The sequence below is a fragment of the Nicotiana attenuata genome, unplaced genomic scaffold (assembly GCF_001879085.1).
Source record: "Nicotiana attenuata strain UT unplaced genomic scaffold, NIATTr2, whole genome shotgun sequence".
NCBI classification, from domain to species: Eukaryota; Viridiplantae; Streptophyta; class Magnoliopsida; order Solanales; family Solanaceae; genus Nicotiana; species Nicotiana attenuata.
The window spans coordinates 37,896-57,185 of NW_017670240.1; the positions used below are offsets into that span (position 1 = coordinate 37,896).

The 19,290-nt window shown below is 37.4% G+C and overlaps 1 protein-coding gene across 5 annotated transcripts in view; it reads left to right on the forward strand.

Moving 5' to 3' along the window:
• The window catches only part of LOC109236480 (protein MON2 homolog), a 66,646-nt gene that overhangs the window by 971 nt on the left and 46,385 nt on the right, over positions 1 to 19,290 (forward strand). For 4 of the 5 annotated variants that reach the window (XM_019402662.1, XM_019402663.1, XM_019402664.1 and 1 more), the window contains exons 3-12: positions 619 to 708; positions 1,424 to 1,497; positions 1,593 to 1,748; positions 2,306 to 2,426; positions 2,622 to 2,677; positions 7,684 to 7,738; positions 7,812 to 7,868; positions 8,004 to 8,105; positions 14,424 to 14,504; positions 14,645 to 14,697. In XM_019402662.1, the coding sequence (XP_019258207.1) occupies positions 619 to 708; positions 1,424 to 1,497; positions 1,593 to 1,748; positions 2,306 to 2,426; positions 2,622 to 2,677; positions 7,684 to 7,738; positions 7,812 to 7,868; positions 8,004 to 8,105; positions 14,424 to 14,504; positions 14,645 to 14,697 (845 nt within the window). Of the gene's footprint in view, positions 1 to 618; positions 709 to 1,423; positions 1,498 to 1,592; positions 1,749 to 2,305; positions 2,427 to 2,621; positions 2,678 to 7,683; positions 7,739 to 7,811; positions 7,869 to 8,003; positions 8,106 to 14,423; positions 14,505 to 14,644; positions 14,698 to 19,290 lie in introns of those variants that run through there. The other variant, XM_019402667.1, reaches the window with a different exon arrangement.

Below are 19,290 nucleotides of genomic sequence, written 5' to 3' on the forward strand. Positions count from 1 at the left end.
ACAAAAAAAAAAAAAAGCAACATTTTTGATAACAAAAAGTATTAAAAGCAAAATATGCTGGATTTAAGGCAACGTGAAATAGTATATCTGCTAGTCAAGTATTAAACACTGATCATGTTTGGGTACCTTTGGTGGATTCTGAGTTCAAACTTAACCAAGCTCTTTTATTTTGAGCACCTTTGGTGGATTCTGAGTTCAAACTTAACCAAGCTCTTTTATTTTGAGCACCTCAAGTACTCAGCAGAGAACCCGGACACGTAGTGTAGAAACTAAATAACCTGCATTTGAAGGACAAAGGTGAACGAGCAATAAGTTTATTTGCAGGTAACCTGATTTATTTGAAGTACAAAGTTAGTAATGCCGAAAGATGCACCATCACATTATGCTTTGAGGAACTTGAAAATCAATCTGCAAAAAAGATGGTTATTGCTATTGGGTTCTAAAAGCTAACTTTTAGCAAGTTCTGTGTTAGTAACTAGAGATATAATATCCACATGATCTTTCATCTATAATTCATACCAATAGTACTTTCCTCTTTCCGGTCTGAAATATTGTTGTATGCTTTTACACTGTATTTGCCTCATATAAGATCTGCCTCTTCTCTAAATCTTTTCACAGCATGGGGAAATGGCTGATGAGAGTCTTCAGCTTAAGACCTTGCAGACTATCCTCATAATATTTCAATCTCGTTTACAACCTGATAATGAGGTAATAACTAATCTATTGCCTCTCTTGATTATCATAGTAAGTTGTTGGCTATTCTATATGTGTTGCTGAAATATGGCTGAATCAGTGGTATCAGACATTGAACAACTAAGTGACTTTTGCCTCAACAGAACAGGGCAAAACTCGTTCATGTATGCTTAATCTAGTTTTGTCTGTTCTTTTGGAAAAAAGCAGGAATTTGCTAGACTTTTGAGCGCATATGATGGAAACTGATATCCTTTGTGGGTACCTTGCTGTTGAATCTTATCTATGAATGTTGACTCCACGTGTAATATCTATAGTTCCCTGTCTAGCATGAATGATAGTATCGTAAAGTACATAACTGAGTTCTAACACCTTTTATGTGAGTATTGAATGTTGCTCAAAACTTATGATTATGGTTGATGAATTCAAACATTAGTTTGAATTTTGACAGTGAAACATAATATGTATAAGCATGCATAACAGAAAAAACATACTGCTGCATATTAAAGAATGAAAAAACCTAGCTTCTAGCTAGTGAGTTTGTGATAACATGTAATACAGGGAATGCCGGGGGAGAAATGGGGGAAGTGGTGGAGCTTAGAAAAAATCCTTCTTATAATTCCTTCAATGGTTTCCAGTTTTCCTCTTTAGATGGGGAATGTTATTTTGAGAGAATTGTGGTTGGTCTTCCTTTTTTAAAATGGACGTGCAATAACTTTTCTTTAACTTTCAGGACTACACCGCTCAAGCACTTGGTATCATTCTTCGTCTTCTTGAAAACAATAGATCCTCTGATAGCGTGCGAAAGTGAGTTTAAAGGGTGAAATTAAAACGCATTCAGTTGGTTGTTCCCTTTTATCTCTTGTTTCATTTGGGTGCTCATTCTTGGCAAATTGTCTCAGTACTGCTGCAGCAACTTTTAGGCAAGCCGTAGCATTGATATTTGATCGCGTGGTTTCTGCTGAGTCACTTCCAGCCGGAAAATTTGGTTCTGGAGTGTACATTTCTCGTAGCAGTTCAGTTAGTAGTGATGTTAATCGCAATATAAATCAGCTAGAGTATGTACACATCCTGATAACTTTTTTTAACCGCTACACATCCTAATATTAAAATGGATTTAGTTTTTTCTGTCCTCTCTTCTCTGCATGTCTAGCAACTCTTTATTATATTCCGCTCGTGGTGATTCAGCAACTTAATAGATAATTGAGTGGTCTGGCCTGTCCTTGTTTCTTGCATACATACCTACTTTGTCAACTATCTGTTATATTCCCTCTATCTATGCCGACGTATTTAGTCATTTTTAGTATTGCACCTATGCTAATCCGTGAGTGATCCCTTGAAGATTCGTGAAAAACCCTATTTGTTTAAATCTTATATTTCAAGTATTCTTCCTCGAGGACATCTTGTCCCTTCTTGTTGTACTCTTCCTTCTTATTGACTATATCTTTCTTTCTTAATGAGAGAATGTTTGCTTCTGTATAAAATATTCTACTGGCATTTAAGAAGTTTAAGTTATTGGTTGATCTAACTGGGTTGTTTAAACAAATTGATTGCTTATCTTGTGAAGTCTGATGTTATGATTTACGAATTTCAATTTCTCGACGTACTTGAACAGGTCGCTGGAGCAGGAGTTTTCTTCCGGAGGTCCATCGCTAATGAGGGATAACCTAACTAAATCTGGAAAGCTTGCACTTCGGTTGCTTGAGGACCTGACAGCTCTTGCTGCAGGTGGATCTGTATGTGCCAATATAAGTGGATCTTCTTCTTGTTTGAAAGATGTTCAAATTCTATGGACTGCCTACTTTCTGGAAGTGTTACATTATAAATGTGGTTTCTGTTACTTATCAAAAAATAATAAAAATAAATGTGGTTTCTGTTGCAAATGGAAGCTTTAGATTCCTCCCTGATCTTATGTCTGTTTTATACTTCAGGCTGTCTGGCTACGTGTCAGTTCCATTCAACGGACATTTGCACTTGATCTACTTGAGTAATGATCTAACCTTCTAGATTAATATTTTTATCCCCTTGGATATGGATTTGCTTGATGCTTGTGAAGTGTATCACATGAATGTGGAGCATTAATACTTTTATCCCCTTAAATATGGATTCTGCTTAATGCTTGTGAAGTGTACCACATGAATGTGGAGTATTATAATACTTATCTCTTCAAAGTAAATATCGTACTTGCTCAACAAAGCTAAGTACGGTTAGATTTCCAACTTTTGAGAAATACATTATTTTCCTAGAGCCCTAACTTGTAGAGTTTTGAAATTTTGCCATTCTTTTCCAAAAGGCATATTTGGATTGAGTAAGTCATTGGGACTTTCTTGTTCTATTTACATTATACATATTCACACGCTTCGTTATGTATGTGTGTGTATATATATATAACAAATGTATTTGATAACCGAGAACTTCGAGGACCATTTGGCGTACTTTCGAGACTATGATGGATAATGGGCTCGCCCCTCACCCTTTTCCATCTAAATATCAGGTTTTTATCTGAGACGGGGTTCAAACTCGCTTGCGCCCACCCCACATATCATGTGCTTCGTTCTTACTGCTAGACCAAAGCCTTGGAGACACTCTGTCTCTCTATATATGTATCTTACGTCCATAATAAGCCTGTTAACTCTAGTAGGACAACATGCATTTGAATTGAATCGACCTAAAGGACTAGTAACATTGGTCTCAATCCAACTGTGGTGAACCACTCTTTGTCAGTTTCATCTGTTAACAAGATTCACTCTCTTATCATGGGCTATTAATGCGTAGTAGGAGTGAATTGCTTTAGCTTTTGCACCGGATAATTGGATCTAGCATGCCTTTGTTAAGGATGCTAAGAATATTGTTTAATTATTCTAAGGTGTATATCAGTAAGAGTTAGTAGGGATCAATTAGAGAGATTATTTTTCCTGTGATTATGTAACCTTGATGTACTTTCCTATTTTAGAATAAGTGTACATTATTATTTGAACACCCAACAACTTGAGAAATCATCAAGCCTCGCATTCTCTCAATTCTCTGCCGTGCTTCTTCTTTCTCACTTGTATTAAAGCATTGGTGAAAATGATCGATGTGTATTTACCAAAGATATTAGGGATAGAACTTTTTTGGTTGCCATGCAATTTTCTGGATAATGCGAGTGTTGCTCGAACCTTACCTTAACATCTCAAAAGATAAAAAGAGTGCTATGCAAATCTTTCTTAGCTTCCGTGAGTGTTGCATATAAACCAACACTAGAGTACGACTAAAAACTCTCGTGCGAGCACAACCCAGAAAGATGCACTGTCACTTGAGTCCATATGCGCCTCCGTGCGATGTCTAGAGGGCAAGAATGTTTGGCGAAATTATCTTAGGCCCTGGCACTGTGAGTCCATTCAACTTCGCCTCTTGAACCCGAGTTTACCTATATAGGTTCCGAGCCATTCCGACCATTGCAACCCTAGTTAGAGTACACCATTATGTTTTTGGCGTGTTTCTCGACTTTTCTAATTTTCCATCGGCTGCTACCCACTCTTTTGGCACCTTTAGGATAGATTGAGTAGGCGACTCCACCCAACATATTGGAGGATGAACTTCTATCTCTAATAAAATTATAGATTTTCTGATGATACTCCGGCAAGTTTTCCGACGATAAGACTCTTTAGATAACCTCATTTAGAGGTTGGTTTTTTTCAAGTTTTGTTTCGGAAAACTTCATATATTTAGTTGCATTGAGTTCCTTAAGTACAAGGCATGTAAACAAAACTATTCTCAAATTGCATCCACGATGCAAATTGGTAATCCACTTATGCCTCAAGTCCTCTGATTTTCTACCTTGAACCATTGATTCAAAAGCCTCAGATCATATTCTTGATAATAAATTCCTCTTTCCTCTGATTTTCTACTTTGAACCATTGATTCAAAAGCCTCAGATCATATTCCTGATAATAAATTCCTCTTTACAATTTCTTACTCTTGTTCTGAATCCCTTCCTAAAGTCACATTGGCTACAGTGTTGTTAAAGGCTTCCTTAAAGTGTGCTTAAGCCCCGAAGCTTAGTGAAGCCCAGGTTGTGCGCTTCGCCTCTCTTAATTGGCACTTTAGTAGAGGCATCAAGGCGTTAAGGTGTGTGCACCAATGGGTTGTCTTTAAGGGCACAACTTCATCTATAGCTTAATTATAATTTGTCCATTATTTTGAAATAATTATTAATTTTGTTTATACTCACAAGTTTTTGTAGTACATTTCTGTTTTTATTTTTTTTCCCTCGGTGCTTTTCTTCTCTAAAGCCCATGATTTAATTGCGCTTTTCGCTTAAAGCTCCAACTGACTTTGGAGTTTTTTTGCTCTTTTGAGTATGGATCCCAAACCATGACTACATAGAGTAGGTTAAGCTATTTCTTTACCCTTTTTGACTTTAAATTCAGTCCTTTATGTTTTTGGTTGTTTATCAATCCCATATTGGTTAATCGCCTACTTGAAACACTTAGTTGTTCGCGTAGGATCATAGTATGAGACAAGTAATTGGTACTGCATGAATCACATGGACTTCTCTACCTTGACATACTGAAACCATCCATATGTTGTTCTATTACTGAATCTCCTGTTTTTTTTTTTTTTTTTTTTTTTTTTTTTTTTGTCATCCTTATCTTCTATTTTTATCCTAAGTCTACATGTGAAGCTCTCTTGCCCAAAATATCGATGTGTTATGATTGAGAAGATATTGCTCTGCACTCTAGTGGTACTTGGGAGCTTGTCCCTTTGCCTCTAGGAAAATTTCCTGTTGGTTATTAGTGGATTTATGCCATCAAGGTTGTTTTGGATGGTTAAATTGATCGATTTAAGGCTTGTTTTAGTTGTCAATGATTTTACTCAGATATTTAAGATTGATGCTGGTGATACATTCCTTCTTCTGGCCAAGATTGTCTCTGTACTTTATTGTTTTTAGTCTGGCCGCTGTTCGTCATTGGCCTCTGTATTAGTTGAAAATAAAAAATGCATTTTCTTTAGGGGGATCTAGAATATGAGGTGTAAATGGAGCACCCACCAACTTTTGTAGCTCAGAGGGATTCTAGTGGTCTGGTATGTCGATTCTTATATGGTGATCATGATTTGGTAAGCTCAACACAATTATTCAGGACTTTGGCCAGATCCGCAATGAAGGTTATCTTGTATTTTATCGCCATTCCACTCCAAATCTTTGCATGTGTCTGGTATTTTATGGTGATATAGTTATCACATGTGATGATTAAAAGGACATCCCTAAGCTGAAGTATCATCTCTTTCAACATTTTCAGATCAAACATCTTGGCTAGTTGAGATACCACCTAGGTACTGAAGTCGCTCAATTCAGATTGGATATTGTAATTTCATAAAGGAAGTATGCTATTGATATTCTCAATGAGATAGAAATGACAAACTATAGGCCTATCAATGCTAATATGGATATGAATGTTAAGCTTCTACCAGATTGAGGGAACCCGTTAGTGATCATGGACTACATAGTAGTTCTGTTGACAATTTGAGTTATCTTACTGTACTTGATTGGATATTGCTTTTCAGATAAGCATAGTAAGTGAGTTCTTGGATTCTTATATGACAGTCATGCGGTAATTTGTATTCTTTTGTATATAAGATCTGCTCCAGCAAAAGGATTACTTTCTGAGCATCTAGAACATGAGTAGATTGTTGGGTATATAGATGCAGATATTGAATAGAGTCACCTTCTAAAAACGATGTACTTCCGGATATTGCATTCTGGTTGGAGGTAATTAGCATCTGGAAAAGTCAGTTCATGGATTCTTAAGTGATAGTCATTGATATGCAGTAATGCATATTCTTTGGCGTATAAGATCTACTCCAGGAGAAGGATTACTTTATGAGGATCAAGGACATGAGTAGTTGTTGGGTATATAGATGCAGATATTGGATAGTGTCACCTTTTAACAAATGATGTACTTCAGGATATTGCATTCTGGTTGGAGACAGTTTAGCTTCTGGAAGAGTAAGAAACAAAAAGTAGTTGTAGGATTCAATGTAGAAGCAGAATACCAGGCTATGGTAGAAGCTGCTTGTTAGCTCATATGGATCAAGCAGCTACTGAAAACATTTGGAGATATTGATTAGAGGTAACTTGTGTGATAATCAGGCTGCCCTTCATGTCGCATGAAGTTCTGTGTTTCATAAGAAAACTAAACATATGGAGATTGATTGTCATTTTGACAGAGAAAAGATACTCTTAGGAGATATCATTGCAAAGTTCGTGAAGTGGAATCAGCTTGCAGATATATCGCCAAGTCTCTTTCTTGTCCCTGAGTTATCTGTATATATAACAAGTTCAGCACAGAGTGCTAATAATATTGTGTGATTATTGCATATTGTACGTCAATTAGAATCAGTAGGAATTAGTTAAGAAAATTATGTTTCCTGCAATTATGTAACTTTGACATACTTTCCTCTTTTAGAGTAAGTTTAAATTATTATTTAAAGCCTCTAGTAGCTTGAGGAAATTATCAATCTTCATATTCTCTCAATTCTCTCTTGTGTTTTTATTAACATTTTTTCTGGTGTGCATGATTTCATCTAGTTTAGAATAGGTGTAGAGGATTTATATAGCCGTCCCCAACTACTATTATGGAGTTAGGCATAGTTGCTTGATTTGATTGTCCATGAGTCGAGAACCTTCATGCTATATATAATGAATAGGCCATACTTTAGAGCATGAGCTACAGTAGCAGCTGTAGTATTTTATCCAGCATTGTTTTAATGGAATCTAAGGATTTTTTGGGTAGTTATTGACATCTTCTTCCATGATTTGAATAAATTGATTTTTAGTTATTAAAAAAAAAAATTGTAGAAGAAGAAAGATGAAGAACGCAACTAAGAAAACATGTTTATGCAGATGGTCTGTACAAATAAGTCTGAAGAGTTTTCTGTAGCTGTTGACTAATTTATTTAATATGTTTCACGATTTGATTTTACTTCTCATGTTGCTTCATTGTTTTTCAGGTTTATTTTGTCCAATTATGTGGTGGTGTTCAGAGCGTTGGTTCCTTATGAAGAGGTATAGAGATATCGTCTTTACTTCTATCTGAATTGATTATGTCCATTCTCTAATCAATAGCTTCAAATAGCAGGTTCTTCGTCGCCAGATATGCTCACTGCTAATGACATCACTTCGTACTGATACTGAGGTGATTGTTCTTCCTTCCGGAATTTAGTGTCAGTGAAACAGATTAAAGGCTTAAGCATAAACTTTAAACTGCTGTCGTCTCAAGAATCTGGTTCTCTTAATTTCTTTTGTATCTTATACATTATCCTCTGAGCAGCCCGAAGGAGAATCCGGAGAACCTTATTTTCGGCGTCTGGTGTTGCGTTCAGTAGCCAACATAATCCGGCTATACAGTTCTTCACTTATCACTGAATCTGAGGTAAATATTTAACCATTTTATGACATTTGCTGTTCCTTTTGGTGGTCATTATGGATTCTTTCCGAGAAGAAATTCCATCTATGTTGACAGACTGATTGCCTTACGTTAAGAGTATTGTAAATGATATGATGTTCAACTAGAATTAGTCAGAGTTAATTAGATTGATTGTTTCATGAAATTAGATAGTCAGAATATTTTTTCCTATAGTATAACTTGTACATTCACTATTTACACCCGATAGCTTGGGGAATAATCAAGTTAAGTTTTCTCTCAATATTCTTTCCTGTGTTTTTTATTTCTCACTGATGTCGGAGCTTGTATGAGGATTTAATTGCTGCACATTTACCGATGATGTCCAGGAAGAAAACTTCGTCGCTGTGCATTTTTTTGGCGGCTGAGCAATTGATTGTCAAATTCCATGAGTGTTGGGCATCAACCAACACCAGCACTAGGTTTGGAAGTCTTAGGCGACCACACCCCAGAACAGGGGCGGATCTAGGGGGGCGCAAGGGTGTTCATCCGAACACCCTTCGCCGAAAAATTACACTGTATATGTAAGGCAAAATCTGTGTTTTACCTCTATATATTAAGTTTTGAACACCCTTAACACAATCCAAAAGTGTGGTTTAGTGGTCAAGGTGTTCAAAATCTACATAAGGTCATGGGTTCAATTCCCACTAGCTATAAAAAAAATTTTTTGAACCTCCTTCGTGGAGATCCTGCCTCCGCCACTGCCCCAGAAAGCCCATTCATATAGGATCCTCATGCGCCTCTATGCACCGACCTAAGCTCAGAAATTCTGGCGAGATCTCTGCACACACCGCGCGTGTGCAGTCCTCTGGCGACATTCTGGCAAAATTCTTTTGAGTGGGCTCGCCTCTTTATTTCAAATCTACCCATAGTTCCCGCTGCATTCCGATTGCTGGACCTTAGTTTGTGATAGTCATTCAGCTTTTCCGACGAGACTTTCTGGATACTGGTCAGTTCTTCACTGTCTAGTCATCTTTCCACCATCTTTTTAGCATCAGTCAAGTCAACTTGGACTCCGGAACTCTTACCTTTCCATCATCTTTTTAGCATCATTTAGGCTCTACCTGATTTTCCAAATATTACGCGGCATTTTCCGACGAGCAGAATGTTCCGGCAGCCTATTTGAGTAAATTTTTCTGATCAGCCTGCTTACTGTTCTATTTGCCTCTTATTTATTAACTTGATTAAATTAAACAATAAATGTGAGAGAGAGTTGGGCGGTTTGGTTACATGAAAATGAGATTCAAGAATTCGAATGGTCGAATAGTTTCTTTACATGTGTATATTGAGTTCCTTCGACACAAAATACTAACAAACATCTTCTGAGATAACCTCTACTGTTCAGACGGGTAATAGCGTAGCTTGTTATTCCAAATATCCTACTTCAGTCCTTGGGCCATTATTTCAGGTGCTTCTAATCACATTTGTGGTAATAAATCCCTTTCCTCTACTACTTTTTATTTTCAATCTCTTCCAATATTCACACCGGCCAATGGATCTTAAACCATGTAAACCAGAACAGGTCAAGTTAGCGCACTTCCTTTCCTAACTTTAAATTCTGTTCTTTGTATTCTTAGTTGTCAGTTTAATCTTATATCAATTAGTCATTTATCCCAAACATTTAATTGCTCAATGGCTTTCTTCAACAACTTTGTTGTCATAGAGGAATTCAGTACGTGACAGATTATTGGTACCGGACGTGAAAACACACAGACTTTATGACCTTAGCCGAAATTGAATTTAAATATACCGAAATAATTTGGTATGGTAATTTTTAAAAATCAAAAACCGAAATCTAAGTTGCTCCGACACGGCAGTTTAGGTGCCGCACCCGTGTCGACACGACCCTAGTATGAGTGTGGGTATGGTATCCATACCGGATCTGGTCAAATAATTTTGGGCACTTTGACCACGACAGACGGAAAAGTTCGAGATGAGATACAAGGTGGGCGTGGCTCCAATGGAGGACAAGATGCAGGAGGCGAGACTTAGTTGGTTCGGCCATGTGAAGAGGTGAGGCACAAATGCACCGCTGAGGAGGTGTGAGAGGCTGACATTGGAGGGTCAACAGAGAGGTAGAGGTAGACCGAAGAAGTATTGGAGAGGTGATTAGACGAGATATGGCATTGCTCCAGCTTACTAAGGACATGACCATGGATAGGAAGGTGTGGAGGTTAAGAATAAAGGTAAAGGGTTAGGTAGCCGAGCATTATCCGTGTTTGTAGCAGTAGCTTTGATACATCACTTAGGCCTTATTTGTTTGCACTTAATGGAGGTCTGAATCTTAATCATTCAGATCTCAGACATTAAGTGCGTTTGTTTTTAAAGTCTGAATCTTAATTATTCAGATCTTATTCATCAAGTGTGTTTGTTTTTTTACTTCACAACCACTTAATGGGTCTGAATAGGTCTGTATCATTAAGATCTATAACAGAGACTTAATTTCATTAAGATGCTATCATCCATATTCATTAACTGCCGTCACCGCCTACCATTATCAACTACTACCATGCCACCCACCACCACCATACTCAACCACCACCACCATCATCCTCAATGTCGACTACCACCACCCACCATCCCCACCACTCCCATCACCATCATTCTCAACGACAACCAACACTCATCCACCTCAACTACCACAACTAACCACCCCATCACCATCAACAACCATAGCTGGCACCACCACCTACCACCATCTTCCTCAATCACAACTACCACCTCCACCACCCGCCATTATTAACTATCACCACCCACCACCACCATTCTCAATCATAATAGCTACCGCTACCAATCACCACTAGCTACTACCCTAAACTACCACCATTAACCAAATCTACCACCAACCACCGCTTTTAGTCGGCATTCACAAGCACTACCGTTAGCCATCACCACCAGCAACTATCATATTTTAGAAAGCTATATATTTTAGTGATGGAATATTAGATTAATTAGTATTTTATTTGAATTTTATGTTTATTAATTTTCAAATAAACGTAAATTTTATACATTCAAATGTTAAAAATCAAATAGTCTTAATCATTTAGTATTCAGATCTTAATACATATCTTAACATTCAGATGTGTATTCGGATTCAAATGTCTTAATCTTAATACACATCTTGATATTCAGACGTGTATTCAGATTCAGACGTCTTAATCTTAAAAAAAATAAATGAGGCCTTAGTGTCCTTTGTGTATTTTCGTATCTCTGGACTTCTGTTATTATTTGTTACTGCCTTTGTTTCGGTTTTCTGTTTGCATTCCTTAGTGTTAGTTTTGTATTTTAGCTTAGGTTGTCAGATTTGGTTGGCTTGTTATTGCCCCTTCCATTTATCTTTCCCGAGCCGAGGGTCTACCGGAAACAACCTCTCTGCCTTCTTAAAGATAGGGGTAAGGACTGTGTACACTTTATCCTTCCCAAACCCCACTTGTGGGATTACGCTGGGTATGTTGTTGTTGTCCTCCTCCCAAAACTTGTCATGTTATTGATTCACCTATTTAGACAACCCAGACTACATTGTCTACTTTAAATGTGAGTCATGTTAACTTGGTAAGCATACTCGTTCCTTTTCTTCAATGCACTTCAGTTCATTTAGATGCTTGTTGTCCAAGTTAGGGCAGTTCCACTCTGGGATTCTGCTACTTTGTCGATTTCGTTATGATTATTTTAGGTGTACTTGGATATTCTTGATGGAAATCGATCAGTGTTTTCCATTTTCTAAAGTTCCATGCTGAAATTGAAAATTAATTTGGGCTTCTATTTGCACTTCTCATTGTGATAGCGCGCCAAAATATTTATGTTCTCCATTTCGTAGCTTATGAACTTTTATGGAAAGTTTCATCATAGGTCATCTGCTTTCACATCTCAACAAAATTAGATAGTTGAGAGGGAAAACATGCATCCCGTTGAGACTACTCGCACCATATATATATAATCTCATGTTCCGTTGTATTTTTTGGGATGCAGTTATTACGTAATGTTATTTTATTAATCGCATGTCTTCCTCTGCTATCCAAAATGAAGTCCCACACTCTGTTTTGTTTCCTAACTCGTCTTTGTTCTCTTTTATTCCTCATGCTTTGAGAGCACATGATTTGTCCATAATTTTACTCTGGAAAAGACAAGTTAGCTCCTCATGCTCTTAACTGTGTATTTCTAAGTTAGAGGGTGCAAAACAGATCTCAGAGCTACTCCAGCTCAGCGACCTCCAACAATATCTTATGTTCATTGATGTTACCTCCTTTGAAACTCAACCATACTTCACACCCTTCTCTTTTGACCACCTTGATGTTTCTAAAGTATTCCTAGTTTCATATTTTGGGGATTCTACCTTTATCTCTTTGTTTTCTTCCATAGCTCCACGATCTACAACTCTACCAGCTTTTGTTTCACCATGTAGAGTTCGACCTTCTATAGCTCCACCTTCTATAGCCCCACCATTCTTGATTTATCATTGTCGTCCGCATTTTTCATTCGTTCCAGATCATTCACACCCAAAATCAGAATGTTTGCCTGCTATGGACTACTCTCCCTCACAAAATCGTCTTATTGCCGCTCAAAAAGATATTCATCCTAGTTGTAACCCTAATCCTAATTCTAAGTTTACCTATCGGAGTTATCATCGTTTGTTGCCACCTCATTATGCCTTTGTATCATCATTTTCATCTGCTTATTCCTGCGAGTACATGTGGATCTCTTTCTTATCCAGGCTGGCGGCATACTACGATTGAGGAGATGTTTGTTTTACAATCAAGTGGTACTAGAAAGCAAATCTATTGTTGATTGTCGGTGCATGTACGTTGGCCTTGATAGATAGATTAATCGGCTAAAGGCACATCATGTTACTAAGGTTATACAAGGATTGGAGTTGTCATGGAGATACATTTCCCCAGTGGCTAAAATACTTTAAATCGTCTTTTTCTATCCCTAGCTACTGTTCGCCAATGCCCTTTTATCAGTTAGATATCAAGAATGCTTTTCTCAACAGCAATCTTGAGGATGAAATATACATGGAGCAACCACCGGGTTGAGTCTAGTGGTCATATATGCCGGTTGCATCCGTTTGTATATGGTCAGAAATAGCCTCAAGCATGGTTGGTTAAGATTAACATGGTTATTCAGGAGCTTGGCATTGTTCGCAGTCTCACAGATCATTCTATATTCTATCGATATGCTGCTCCAAATCTGTGCAGTTATTTGGTAGTTTATTTTGATGATATAATCTTCACGGGCAATGCTCGTGGAGGGTCTACCAGAAACAACCTTTCTATCTTCACAAGGTAGAGGTAAGGTCTGCTTACGTACTACCTTCCCTAGACCCTACTTGTGACAATACACCGGGTATGTTGTTGTTGTGCAATGCTCAAGAAGGTATAACTGGATTGAAAAGGAGCATCTCGTTCGACACTTCTAGACTAAGGATCTTGGGATATTGAAATGTTTCCTAAGCATTGATGTCGCTTAGCCCAAATTAGGAATTGTCTTCTCACAATGTAAGTATTTGCGGGACATCCTTGAGGAGATATGAATAACAAATTGTAGACCCATTGATACCTCGAATGGATTCCAATGCTAAGCTTTTACTAGGTTAGGGGGGAACCCCGAGTGATCTTGGAAGTAATAGGCTGTTGGTTGTAAGTTGAAATATCTCAATATGACTCGACTTGACATTGCCTTTCGATGAGTGTTGTAAGTTAGTTTGTGGACTCCGTATGACAATCATTGGAATAAATTGTTTGTGTTCTTAATATATAAATTCTGCCCTAGCTGCTTTGAAGATCGAGGCCATGAGCGGATTGTTGGATAGATAGAAGCAGATTGGGCAAGATCACTCTCTTATAGACGATGTACTTCTGAATATTATATTCTTATTGCGATGCATAATGTTAAGATAGGAGAGGAAAGATGAAAATAAATACAATTAGCCTTAAAACCCCTTTTGGAAACAAAAAAGAAAACTTAGAACCCTAACCTAAATCTCGTTAAATCCTTTCTGATGAAGTATATTCATTAAAAGATTTGTGACGTGTTGGTACAAAAATTACCACTGCTTGTATTTCTTTCTTAGTGTTTTACTCAACCCTACTACACACTTTATCTCCTTCTGTAGTTTTGTAGAGCATGCTTACTTTTTGATGTCAGATTTGTTAACAAATCTTCTGATCTTCTTAGTCTTGCTGAATTTAAGCTATAATCCTATTTATTTGTTATGGTTTTGATCGGCAACTTTATTTCCTATCTATGAGTATTTTTCACTGCTAAACTAGTCAATCCTCTTTCGGACAGGTATTTCTCAGCATGTTGGTGAGGGTTATATCTCTAGACTTGCCGTTGTGGCATCGCATTCTTGTTCTTGAAATCTTAAGGGTAATTCAAAAATCTTCTTTTTCTCTTAAGATAATTCTCCTGTAGTTGTTGCTGCCAATCATTACACTGAATCTGTGAAATAGTCAAGTGAATACTAACTTCTATCTAATCTAATTTTTGTAACTTCGCTTATTTGGCAGGGCTTCTGTGTGGAAGCACGCACAATGCAAGTTCTTTTCCTTAATTTTGACATGTAAGGTTGCTCACCTTTTGATTCTTGGATTTTTCTTTGCAGATAATTGTTTGGATGAAACATCTTTTTTTGCAGTTAATTATAATCAGTTAAAATGTTGCTTTTTGTAAATAATTTCACCTCCTAGATTGTGAAATTATGTGATCTACCTCTTGTGTTTTTTTCGTACAGTAAAGTATGCAGGTTTTGCATCTGTGTTCATATTCTCTTGACCATATTCTCTCTTCAGAGGAGAAAACAAAAGTTATATAGAAAGGAAAAAGAAAAAATGAAAAGAAAATAATATGCAAAACGGAATACCCTTTATATTATCTTCCACTGAAAATAGAACCAAAAAACTAAATCATACTTTCTAAAGACTTATTTATCTTTTTCATTTATTTATTTTTGGTTTGCTTTTGCTTTTACTCCCTCCATCCCATTTTGTTTGGCACATTTCCTTATTAGTTCGTAAAAAAATGACACATTTCTATATTTCCTTTATGAGAAGCTTTTATAGCTTTACAAATGTTATTTCATGTTTTCTTATTAAAAAACAAATGTTATGTCATGTTTAAGACCTCATGTTTGTCTTATAGCAACAGAGATGTTATAGCAATTTTAAGAAAACAAGTTTAAAAATCATCATTTACTTCAAAACCTTCGTGTTGAGTCAAGCTATGCGAAACAAATTGAAACAAAGGGATTAGTATTCTAGGAAATATTGGGCTCGAAATTGATTAAAAGCTAAATTTAGTAGTGTTTGTTGTAGCAAAAGTAACTTGCACTCCTTTCCACTAACAAAGTTCCTCTCGAGTGAAGGTTGAACGTTATGCCACTTCCTCTCTCTCGTTCCATCATGAATATGAATGGCAAATCTCTCGTCAATTGTCGCACTTTTTTTTTTTGAATAAGGTAAAGATGTGGAGGTCGAGTATTAGGGTTGTAGGTTAGGAGGTAGTTGAGTCTTGCCTTATTTCGTACCGTTGTTAGACTAGTCTGGTAGGGTTTTTGTCTAAGATAGCTAGTGGCAATGTCGTGTCTTACTATTTCGCTTTTCAGTGCCGGACCTATTTACTAGCTATCACTTTTGCTTTGCATCTTTCTTCTGGATTTCATGCTGTTCCTATTTTTCTATGATTTCCGTGGTGATACTGATATTGTCTCCTTTTGTCTTTTTGTCCTCTTGAGTCGAGGGTCTTTCGGAAACAACCTCTTGATCCCTTCGGGGTAGGGGTAAGGTCTGCATACACACTACCCTCCCCAGACCCCACTAGTGGGATTTCACTGGGTCGTTGTTATCTCTACCCGGCGTTTATACCAGCATACACTTGACTGGGTCAGTCAAGTGTATGCTGGTATAAACGCCGGGTACACCAAAAGTGGTCCTCATAGATTGTGTAGAGATAATAAAGTCAATCATGGCCTCTGCACGATGAGTCTCATGTACATTTGCATGTTGCTCCAAAAAGAAAGCAAAGAAACACAATTAAGTATGTTAGAAGTAAAGGCACAGGAAAAATATATTATTAATATGCGTTACTTAACTATAATACAAGGAATTTATATCTATACTCTACACATATTCCAGTGGATACATAAACTATCTAACTCTCCTCCTCAAGCCGCTGCGTATAAATCATGTGTGCTGAGCTTGTTATAAATGTAACTAATATGAGGACCAGTGAGGGACTTGGTGAAAATATCTACAAGCTAATCATTAGACTTCATAAACTTTGTAGCAATATCTCTTGAGAGTATCTTTTCTCCGACGAAGTAACAGTCAATCTCAATGTTTAGTCCTCGTGGAACACCGGAATTGACATAAGATGAAGGGCATCTTGATTATCACACACAATTAACATTTGATTGATTTCACCAAATTTCACGTCTTTGAGCAACTATTGGATCCAAATTAGCTCACTTGTTGCCGTAGTCATTGCTCGATATTAAGCTTCTGTACTAGACCGAGCAACCATATTCTGTTTTTTTTCTCTTCTAATATACCAATTTACCTCCTACTAAAACACAATATCCAGATGTAGGATGTCTATCAGAAGGTAATCCTGCTCAATCAGCATCTCTGTATCCAACTTTCTGTTCATCGCCTCGATCCTCGAACAACAGTTCTATGCCTGGGGTTGATTTTATATACCAAAGAATCTAGATAGCTGTATCCCAATGACTATCATAGGGAGAGTCCATAAACTGACTTGCAACACTCGTAGGAAAGGAAATGCCAAGTCTAGTCATTGTGAGGTAATTCAACTTAGCAACTAGCCGCCTATATCTTGCAAGAGGCTCCCCTTATCTTGGCAGAGTTTAGCATTTGGATCCATATGAGTGTCAATGGGTCTACAACCCGTCATTCATGCCTCCTAAAAAATGTCCAAGGCATACTTCCGCTAGTGATGCCATCATGAAGGCTGTCGGTGATAACACCATCATCAACATAAACCACCAAATAAATATACAAATTTGGAGCAGAGTGCGAGTAAAACACGGAGTGATCAACTTCACTACAAGTCATTCCAAACTCTTGAATAATTGTGCTGAACTAACCAAATCAGGCTCGAGGAGACTGTTTTAGACCATAGAGTGACCGCACAACCCTCATACAACGCCATTAAACTCCCCATAAGCAACAAAACCAAATGGTTGCTAAGCCATGGATAGAAAAAGGTGGATATATGCTATTTTGGCCGCGAGAGAGAAAATATCACTGTAATCAAGCCCAAATATTCGAGTATAACCTTTTTGCCAATGAGATGGGCTTTAAGGCGATCAATTTGACCATATGGACTAACTTTGACTGCATACACCCATCGACAACGAGTAGTAGATTTACTTGGAGGTAGAGAAACAGCGTACAAGTAACACTAGCATGTAAAGCAGACATCTCGTTTATCATAGTCTGTCGCCTTCCAAGATGAGATACACTTCACTTATGGACTTAGGGATAGAAATACAAGACAAAGATGACACAAAGGCATAACCGGTTAATGATAAACGATGATAATTCAAACCAATATAATGTGGATTAGGATTAAGAGTGGATCAAATACCTTTTCGGAGTGCGATTGCTGGACTAGGAGGAGACAAGTCCGCAGTATGTGAAGGATCCGGTACAAGACATGAATTATTTGGACGTGATGTAGGTGGTGGAGCTGTAGGTGGAGGTAAAACTGTAGCTGAAACTTTAGGTGATGAAACCGGAGCGGCATGTGATGTAGTGTGGAGGAAGGTGAGAGAGAGATAGTGACTGAATCTCCAAAATATGAAATTGGAACACCTTAGAAATAAGTGATCACATGGACCGTGAAGTATGATTGGGTTTCAGAGAAGGTTACATTCTAGAAAGTATATTTTTCGATTTAGAGTCCTATTTGAACTATGGGGGACAATAAGGAAGTTGATAACACTTCTATGAGGGACAACACTTCTCTTTCACAAATAAGTGCTATAAAATTGGATGGGGCTGTACCTATCTTGCTTGGTCAAGATCTTATTTGCTTTTTATTAAGTTTAGAAAGTTACCGGGTTATATTACTGGAAAAAAAAAAGCACCTGTTGTGACTGATGACTTCTATAGTCAATAGGATTCTGACAATTCCCTACTTATGACATGACTTTAGAATACTATGCACCTCGAATTTTTAAACAATATTTATTGCTTCATACTACTCAAAAGATCTGAAAATCAACTAAGCGCACTTAGTCTCGCTGGGGAAATGATGCCTAGATCTTTGAAATTTGAAATAAAATTCATGCCACTAAGCAAGGTGAGTTGGCTATCACTGATTACTATTCTGAGTTAACTGGGTTATGGCAGGAGATTGACTACTATCAGGATTTCCAAGCAAAGTGTACTGATGATGCAATTCTCTTTCAAAAATCGGTTGAAAATGAAAGGGTATATGATTTTTTGGCCGATTTGGACCGAGTATACAATTAGATCAGGGTTCAAGTTCTTGGTAAAATTGCTTTTCCTTCTCTTGAGGATGCATACTCTTATATTCACCGGGAAAAGAGCCGACGACAGGTCATGCTTTATTCAAAACCAACCTAGAAGTCCTGGTTAACTATGTCTCATGAGCAAGCAAGGGCATTCACTTCTGATAAAGAGCATCTGCACTGTGATTGTTGCTAGATCAAAAAGAGAAATCTTTATTTCTCAAAGAAGTATATTTTGGATCTCTTGAACGAAACTAGTATGAGAGGTTGCAGGCCATCATAATCGCCCATTGAAAGCAATCGCAAGTTACAAACAGGAGTTGGAAAGTCAGATGACAAGGAGAGATCAGAGGTTGGTTGAAAGACTCATTTATATCTCTTACATTAGACAGACATAGCCTATTCAGTTAGCTTGGTGAGCCAGCTTGAAATCCTCATATGCTAGTTGACATTCACATTTTACGGTATCTGAAGTTTGCTTCAGGAAAAGATTAGCTTTTCTCCAAACATGGTCACCTCCAGATAGAAGCCTTTACAGATGCAGATTGAGCTGGATCTCTAGATGACAAGAGATTTATGTATGGTTACTGTACACACGTAGGAGGGAACTTGGTTACTTTGAGAAGCAAGATTGCTTGATCATGTGCAGAGGCAGAATAT